The 9,212-nt window shown below is 40.3% G+C and overlaps 2 protein-coding genes across 2 annotated transcripts; one reads left to right on the top strand and one right to left on the bottom strand.

Annotated features, from left to right (window-relative positions):
- The first annotated feature begins 265 nt into the window (after positions 1 to 265).
- On the top strand, positions 266 to 6,678 carry LOC306763547 (retinol dehydrogenase 13-like). The gene is made up of 7 exons (XM_079250383.1): positions 266 to 459; positions 2,196 to 2,336; positions 2,426 to 2,617; positions 2,746 to 2,907; positions 3,013 to 3,129; positions 3,248 to 3,452; positions 5,950 to 6,678. The coding sequence occupies exons 1-7, from the start codon at positions 387 to 389 to the stop codon at positions 6,047 to 6,049; spliced, it is 990 nt and encodes a 329-aa protein (XP_079106509.1). The 5' UTR covers positions 266 to 386; the 3' UTR covers positions 6,050 to 6,678.
- Positions 6,679 to 7,228: 550 nt separating this feature from the next.
- ankrd34c (ankyrin repeat domain 34C) lies at positions 7,229 to 8,818 on the bottom strand (the record flags this gene model as incomplete). The annotated part of the gene is made up of 1 exon (XM_079255064.1): positions 7,229 to 8,818. The coding sequence occupies one exon, from the start codon at positions 8,816 to 8,818 to the stop codon at positions 7,229 to 7,231; it is 1,590 nt and encodes a 529-aa protein (XP_079111190.1).
- Positions 8,819 to 9,212: the final 394 nt, after the last annotated feature.

Genomic DNA, 9,212 nt, shown 5'->3' with positions numbered 1-9,212 from the left:
TTTGAATCGTTTCCTTATTTCTCTGTTAATTGTTGTAAATGTATTCTAAATTAACACAACCTATTGATCAACTTTTTAAAATGGTTATTATTGGATTAATCGTCTCAAATATCAAGCAAAGCATCTAGGAAAGTTCAACAATAAAGTTATATTTGTTTTAAAACTGGCTGAATTGAGGAACCAATAAAATTTCAGCATGGATCTGCGGAGGCGGGACTTCCTGTTGGTGTTACGTAGTTGAAACGTGTGTAGCTGTTATTGAAGCTTTTCCTGTTGTTGCTTTGCAGAAAGCTTATCAGAGCTTCACAGTACGCTGAGGTGGACCTTTACTTAGACTTTGATACGGACAGCTTTCTCATCTGTTGGAGCTTAGAGTCCGTGAAGTAATGCAGACCCTCACTGCTACAAGGTCATTTTTCTACCAGTACCCTAAAACTATTGCTGTGGTCACACTGACAGGTAATGCTTACACTGTCTTATAGCAGACTCTTGATGGAAGTCAGGGAAAGCAAGTGGCTGTGATCAAATGTTTCACCTGAGAAATGAGATGCTTTTTCTGCTTGTTACTAGAAAGATATAGTGGTTAAAGAGCATTTTTGACAGTATAACATTGTTCACTCTTATTTGAGTCAATCATGTTTCTGTTTTGCTTCATTGCTTTGTGACCGTATGATGTGAATCAAAGATTTAAGATTTAAAGATTTATATGTCAAATGATCATTTTGCCATCATAGCAAACTTTGCTTTGCATAAACAATGCGTTATACAACCATACTTTAAATAACATTATACAATTAGCTTGATTTTAGTTTATAAGGATGTCCCACAGGTTTTAGATGTCTTCCTGCTCCAACACACCTGCTTATTATCATTTTTTGCACAGGGAATCAGATATGCTGAAACAAGGAAACATCAAAAACCTGCAGGGCAGTGGCCCTCAAGGCCCAGTTTTCCCCATCCATGTCCAAGAGATTTAATCATATTGCTTTCAAATGCATGTGTGATTAAAAGTTATTAAAAGCTTTTGCTGTTGCCACTGGATTTAATTGTTTTCAGACTCTTGTTCTTCTCAATGATTAACCCAATACAACTGAAATAACTGCAGAAAATGCTAAACTTATTTATGATGCTTCATGATAAAACTTGTGTTTTTTAGCCAGATGTATCCACGGCACATTTTGGTGCAGCGCCATGGCTCAAGTCCTTAAAACTGACACACATAATCTTCAACCATCACCAGACTTGGCATGGTGGATGATGCTCACACCTTGAACTAAGCTCCATGCAAATATTCTGTGTTTGGTCCAAAATGGCTCTCTAGCGCCACTCTTTTAACCCCTTCTGTTATCTAATGCATGTATAACATTTTGTATACACCTGCAACGTGTGAATATTTACAATGAAAAAAAATCTTCTTGGACCTAACGGCCATATTGAACAGGAAGTTGGGCATTTTGAATTTCCTTGTAATTTTTACTGTAATTTTATTTATTTATTTATTTTTTTTTTGTGTGTCTTAGCTTCAACAAACTCCTGCTAGAGGTTTTTTTTTTATGTTAAGCCGAGCCTTTATAATAAACACAAAACCAACTGTGGTCAGGCATTGTTTAGAGCATGAGGCCTGCTCTAAAGTGATGTTTCATCATGTAATTAGATTGGACTATTCTCTCCCAAACAGCACCAAGTGTCTGCCAAATGCTGCATTTGACAACAGTGCTTTCACACAAAGTGTCATGCAGTAACTTCACCTACTGTAAACAGGAAGTTCTGTGTTTTCACGTTAATTTACTTCAACAAGCTAATCAAACGTAATAATATAATCTTTGTCCACCACAGGACTCATAATATGCCTGACTTCACTTAGTTACATGATCCGAAAAGCTTCCTGTAACATTTCAGTTCAATGCCATGAAAGATGTTGCTGTAACTCTAGACTGTTTTGACTTAAACGCCTGAGTGTTGATAATGGCCATATCCTGAACATGTTTGCCTGTAAGCATCCACTGAAAATCAGAGCCCTACCAATTGGCTTCTTGGAGTCAACCTGTTATCAAAAGCTCCTTCCTATTTGTATGTGTTTAAGGCTGTCAGAAACATGGCCATGAACGCTTTGGATAAAATCACCATGCAGACTGACACTGCTTGGCTTATGGGGCTCAAGATAAGTAATTAATGTGGAAAACTCACGTTCACAGGAGTGGGACTTTTTGGTTTGAAGACATGGTTGTCAGGTGGTGTGTGTCACAGCAAAGCCCGGTTGGATGGAAAGACAGTACTGATCACTGGTGCCAACACGGGGATTGGCAAAGAAACCGCTGTTGACCTGGCTAAAAGAGGTACGTGATTTATCTGGAGGCATATGTTATATTCATACATTTTGTCTTTATTCTAAAAAGAGCATAAGAATTTAGCTGCTGTGTTACAGGCGCAAAGGTAATTCTGGCTTGCCGGGACATGGACAGAGCTAACAAAGCTGCAGAAGATGTGAGAAAGAGGAGTGGCAGTAACAATGTTATTGTCAAAAAGTTGGACCTCGCTTCCCTGGAGTCGGTGCGACAACTTGCCAAAGACGTCCTAGCAAGTGAAGAGCGGCTGGATGTTCTCATCAATAATGCAGGTGGATGGAGAGATCAAATTGAACCCCTAATGGCATGATCTAAAATATTCAAGCAGCTGTGAGAAAAATTCTCAGTGTCTGGACAAACAACTTGAAGGCGACACAACTGATGGTATTCTCATTGTTAGGTGTAATGAGCTGTCCACAATGGAAGACTGAAGACGGCTTTGAGATGCAGTTTGGTGTGAACCACCTGGGTCACTTCCTTTTAACAAACTGTCTGTTGGATCTGATAAAGAAGTCAGCTCCGAGCCGCATTGTCAATGTATCCAGTTTAGCACATGAAAGAGGTGCAGCATTTACCCCCCTTTCTGTTTCCAAGTAAAAAGATGAAAGCTTCTTTTAAATGTGGAAAGATTATTTCAGTGGCAATTAACAATACAGTTGTCTTCCAGGTCAGATCTATTTTGATGACATAAATCAGGAGAAAGATTACCACCCATGGAAAAGCTACAGTCAAAGTAAACTGGCCAATGTCCTCTTTACTCGGGAGCTGGCCAAAAGGCTGCAAGGTGCTGTATTCCACTTTACCTCCCTTAAGAAGAATATCTGCAGCATTGATTTTCAAATTAATGTTTATCAGGTTGAATAAAATGAAACAGTTCTGTTTTGCATCTTATCATTTTGCAGGAACTGGAGTTACAACATACAGCCTTCACCCTGGAGTAATCCGGACTGAGCTTGCACGACACTTCTGGCCATCTATGCCCATCTGGAAGAGAGTTTTGTACACACCAATCGTTTTCCTCATCAAGTCTCCGACAGCGGGGGCGCAGACCACCATCTACTGTGCAGTGGATGAAAGCCTGCAGAATGAGAGTGGACTCTACTACAGGTCAGTCAGTAGTTCACTGTTAGGCAACACACTGAAAACACAACTCTGACATTTATCTGATTCATCATTATTTGTTTTGAAAGTGTCGATTCCAGTTCATTCCCAGTCAGTCCAGTACCAGCACTTTGTTTTGCAATGAATTTATACCTGAATAGAACAATAGAAAATCCTCACACCCATTAAAGTTTTATCAGTTTTTTTTTTGTGTTTTTTTTTAGCCATTATATAGAAATGATTTGAAAATTTGTAACTCACATAAGTTTTCAGACCTTTTTATGAATATTTTCTTTCTGTAAGATTCTCAGAGTGACTCTGTAGCTTGAGCTGGTGTCACCTGTGGAAGGTCTAATTGCATTACTGGACAAACATCTGTCTTCCTTCTCTCATCTTTTGACTGTTTTCAAAATGCCAAAAAAAAAAAAAGGCAAACTAATGTCCATCATTCTAAAAACAGACAAAGTTTGGAAGCTGTGCTGGACTGGATTTGGCTGCCAACTCAAACAGAATCATTGAAACTTAAAGGAATCAAGTAAAAGACCTAAAAATGTAACTGTTAGTGTTGATGAGAAAACCAGCTAGAGATCACCCCCTCAGCCAGGACGCACTGTGGAGATGAGCTAGGTTTGGCATTTGTGTCATCTTTGAATAAAAAGTATGAATCGATTCTGCAAACCTGTAAATACAAGTCAGTTCTGCAAGAACAAACCTTTTGCTGTGCCTTTTTACACATCCAACTAAATACCCAGTGGAGATCCTCAGCTTGACTCAGATCTTACTGCTGACCAGTCAAGGAGAGAGAAGAGGGAGACCTCTGTGTCTGAACTGAACTTTAAAGCACTGCTGCCTGTCTTTCATAAGATAAAAACCTGATTGAAGATCAAACTGAAGATCTCCTGTAGGTAAATCTGATTCACATTCACACACCTCAAAATTTTTTTTCCCTTCCCAATTTATACACTTTAGCTGGTTCCCATGTTAGATATCTTACATGTTATTGTAAACACTGATCTTATTTTGTGGCTTTTTATCGTGTTTTCACCTCAGTACTGTTTTAATTTTAAAATACAAACCAAGGACAAAGGTTGCAGATTAGCCATGTTTAGAAGCCTCTACATGCCATTTACTTTTGGTAATTGAATTAATCATGTTTTATGCAGTTGTCGCTGATAAATAAACTTTTAAATAAAATATAGAAGATGACAAATGAGAAAACTCACATTTCCTTCTAAACTCTATAAATAAAGGTAATAATTGTTTTCCATTAAAGTGGAAACCTGTTAATATTCTTTTTTAAATTAAAAAATTGAATCTAAAAATTAAAAAAAAAAAAAAAAGTGTTTTCACATTATCTTTACAGATACCAGTCACCGATGGTGCTCACGGAGAACTCAATCAGTCAAAAGCTCTGATAAAAATTGAAATGATTGAATTTGATTTGGATCAGTTAGGTCGTTTCAAGTTCACTTAATGTCAGGATCAGCAATGTCTCTGATGTGACGCATCAGACCGGAGCATCTAAAACACATCCAGCAGGCACGGAGCAACACTGACATGCATTTGAAGTCATTCTCCTTGCTCTGGTAAATGTTAGCTCAACATTCGCTGTCATTTCTACTCTGTTTTGCTATCCTCTGACTCCCAAGGGACACTTCTGCCTTTATAGTTGCTGAACACTCCACTATGATCAACCAGCTAGCTGCTAACTTTAGCTGTCGTCTCTCTGGTGCAGGTAGAGTACAATGGGTTCACCATGGCTTTCTTAGCAAAAAATAGCTGCCTGATGAGAGCATAAGTGTGGGCTGGAAAAATAAAGCAATTATCTGAAGTGGATTTAAAGGCCCTGTTGAGGTGATAGGAACTGCAGAGGTGGTGGAGAAGTAACTATAGGTGACCCGTTTTGTATTATTTTAATATTACTGATCTCATCTAATTTGCCGTTCAATAAAAGAAAAAAAATAGGGATGACCATCATTTTAACACTGGACGTTATGCAAAGATCTTTTTTAAAAAAAACAACAAAAAAAAAAAAACAGTGGCTCAGACAGTTAAGCATATTTTTGTGCCAGTATACAAAGATGGCTACACTGGGGCTTTAATCCTCCTGCTCGCTTTGACTCTTAGTTGCCTGTTCAGCCGGTTTCTAGTAAATGACTGACATGTAAGTGTTTGCACACATGTTCTGTACAGTTCAAAAAGGCTCAAACTCTACGCCTCATTAACACATCATGGTCTCTTCTGGTTTGCAAAAAGTCTTGATAAAGGATGGAAGCAATAAAAAATACTGATGTCTATGTGAGAAAAAGATCGTTGGCACTGATAAACCTATCTGATAAGAATAGCAATTTGCTACTTATCACAGTCTGATGTCGTTATACGGCACTGCTAGTTATCCCGCAATTCATGTTCATAATTTATTTCCAAATTTCTCAACTTCTGGAGGACGGTAAGAATAAATAAATAAGTTTGATGTTAATGTTGGATTCTGTTCCAATTGCAGTGACTGCGCCCATAAAGCTGCTGCCCCTCAGGGACAGGATGATGAAGCCGCCAAGAAGCTTTGGGATCTGAGCGCCTCTATGGTTGGTCTGACACAGTGACATTAATGATGGTGACGATGACGACTGCTGTCATCACAGCCGCCGCCAAGCAGACCGAGGATGTACAGGTGCTCCTTCCAGTGAGCATCTGCGCATCTGTTTGGACACCAACCAGTTGAGACAAATGAGTTAACAGACAACACACAGGAATTCACAAGTAATAGACATTTATTTAGATTGTACAACAAATGACTTGGAAAAATACTATGGATTAAATTGTTTTTCTTAGACAGAAGCACTGCTTCACAGATAAGTTACGCGGAAGCTGTACGATCTTCAGATTGCCGTTAGAGATTACATTTTAATTGACAAGTTTCACCAACGTCTGCATTGACTGAGGGCTTACATGTCGTCAAGTCTTACTTGGAATAAACGGATAAGAATTACAAGCGCTTTGACAGGCTTTTTTCCAAATATGTTTAATTGTGACAGTTTCAGGTTTTTTCTTCTTTTTTCCCTCCTGGGCATTAAAGTGCTGTTAAACATCGCCTGCTGTTTTACCTGTTTTTAAGGCTTACTGTCAAATCACATCATGTGTATTCTTCATTGATCTTTATTTTATATCAGACCAGCAACATTAAAATCAAACATTATGCTGATTACATCAACATGAATTAAAATGGCATTAATACAACAATTGTATATTTGTATATATATTTTTTTGTTTCTGTTATTTCTTTTAATCTTGAAGGCACTTTGTACAGAATTGCTACAAACAGTCAAACTTCATCTCACTCAAAGCTACATGTCAGACAAATGCATCAATCTCTCATCTTTTCCCGAGAAAAGCCGTTAATGGTGCTAATTACACGTGCACAAAGTGCGCCCAAGTGGCCTGCTGGCTACAAATGAACCCTGTTAGTTCCCTACAATTACATGATCATACAAGAAAAGGGATAAATTCCATGTCTTGGCATTTACATTCACTTGTGTAAAACATATAAAACAGATGTTTTGAAGTCAAAAGAAAATCATTCTTAAAGTTGGCTGTTGCACAGGGACAAAATCTACCTATATTGCTTAGTTTCGATATATGTATATTTATTTTGAATAAATTATACATCATTCAACATCTAGATGGCTGTGTGTCTGCACAACTGAACCTATGGATTCACTTCCTGACAAGTTATGTTTATATTTCTACTTCCACAGTATTTGCTGCATTAACGCCATGCCTAACTAATGAGCAAGCTCCTCAAAGTCAGAAAGCTGTTTCATTTGCTCCACTTGCATAGAGTGCCTCCTCACGAGCTTTTTCTTCGACTTGAGGCCTCCTCTCTTTGGTGTGTTGGGTGCTACTGGAGCTATTGATCTAATACCTGTAGTTAGAGGTGAGGAGGGCTTGTTACTGGCCCCAATATCAGGAATGGGTGGGTTTGGGTTGACGTTGAGAGGGGGCAAGTGGCCAGGTCTGGTGTGGGAGATGTAATCCAGCAGCAAAGTGCCCGAGCCCCTCCTCTCCAGGAGGCCTGGTGCACGCCTGCGTGCTGTGCTGGGAGAGGATGTGCTGGCATTGCTGTCAAGAGATTCCCTAGAACTGGTAAGCATCGCAAGCGGAGAGGTGTTTAGTTTCCTTCGTTCCATTGGGACTTTAGGAGAATCTAACATGGCAGAGTCTGAATAGAGCTGTGAATCTGAGTCATAGTGATCGTTTCCCAGGCGTCTCCGTTGCATTGTGTCTCTCAGACTGACTAGTCCACTGCTGCAGCTGGTGCTCTCCTGCTCCGTGGGCACGGTGCTACGCCGAGCCAGCGGCTGGTGCTGGCCAAGAGATCTTTCATAGGATGGTTTAGATGTTGGAGGAACCGATAATGAGGTTGTCATTTTGCAGGGCTGTTCACCTACTAGTGGGAACAAGCTGTCCTTCCCATCCACGCTGTTCTGTCGCGATAAAGCTGACCTCTTATTTAAAGATAGTCCGTTCACCCCTACAACTACTTCCTCATCAGGGCCAGCTTTCTTGCTCTCTTCATGGGCAGCAGCTGCAGCCAGGACAGAAGGAGCAATCAACCCCCAAGGCTCTGATTGCAGCCGCTTCAGTTGAGGCAAGCGTGCACGCTTAGGATTTGCAGGCCGGCGTGTTGGAGATGTTGGCCCATTTGGAAGCTTTGCGGCTATACTGGAATTTTTTAGCTTTGTCTGGAAACTGAAGACAGTGTGTTGTTGTTCTTGTTCAGATGTTGGAGATGCTGTAACATTGATATCGGAAGGAGAGGCACAGTATTCCGGGGAAGACCTCTCGATCAGCTCTGGAGATGGGGGGACATTAAGATACTGTTTGGTGGTTTTTGTGCCAGACGGTGACTTGTCTGTAGTGATTATGATGACCTCCTTTCCCTTTGCTTTGCATGCATCCAAGAGTAATTTTAGTGTCTCCTTGTCATCTGCATTGATGGCATAGACCAAAGCTGAGGCCCCACTCCTGTCCTCTAGACTGGGATCTGCGCCGTTGCTAAGGAGATGATCCACCACTTCGTGTCCAGCCTTGTGGATGCAGGCATGCATCAAAGCTGTCCTGCCTGCTTTGTCCTGTATGTTGGGGTCTGCTTGGTTGTCCAGCAGATATTTGACAAGCTTTGACTTGCTCACACTTTGTTGGTCGGAGTGTGTTGACATGCAGGCGACCATGAGCGGTGTCTCCCCACGTTCGTTGCTCTCATTGATGTATGCACCTCCTTCCAACAGGAGCCTGGTGAGTCTTAAGCGTCTGAGCCATACTGCCTTCAGGAGTGAGTTTCCATCTGTGCGCAGCTCCAGAATATCTGCCATTTTCCAGCCAGTCACAGATCTTCTCAGTATCGAATTTACAGCTTACAGCCCTTTGAACAAAATGTGGAATTAGTTCAGCTTATATTAGAAAATCTTGTCATGAAGACTCAAGTTTTATTTGTTCAGTATTTTACCAAATTATCACAACCAGCAGATGGCAGTCTGCCACAGCATACATATTATAAACACAGCTTCTTATTCTCTTTTATAATAAATAGAGTATATCCCTTATTTAATGAGCCAGATAGAAGCAACGCACATAGGATGGAGGAGATCGCGCTGATCATGCTCCTTCCTCGAAACGCAGAGACAGCAAAGTACACTACCTGTTAGAGTCACCCACACTTCTTGTGAACGATAAAAAAAAAAAAGATGCTATTTTTGGTGTTAAATT

Source organism: Telmatherina bonti (assembly GCF_933228915.1).
Source record: "Telmatherina bonti genome assembly, chromosome: 2".
NCBI lineage: Eukaryota > Metazoa > Chordata > Actinopteri > Atheriniformes > Telmatherinidae > Telmatherina > Telmatherina bonti.
The sequence above is the reverse complement of the archived record's forward strand: the minus strand, read 5'-3'. Positions and strand labels throughout refer to the sequence as shown.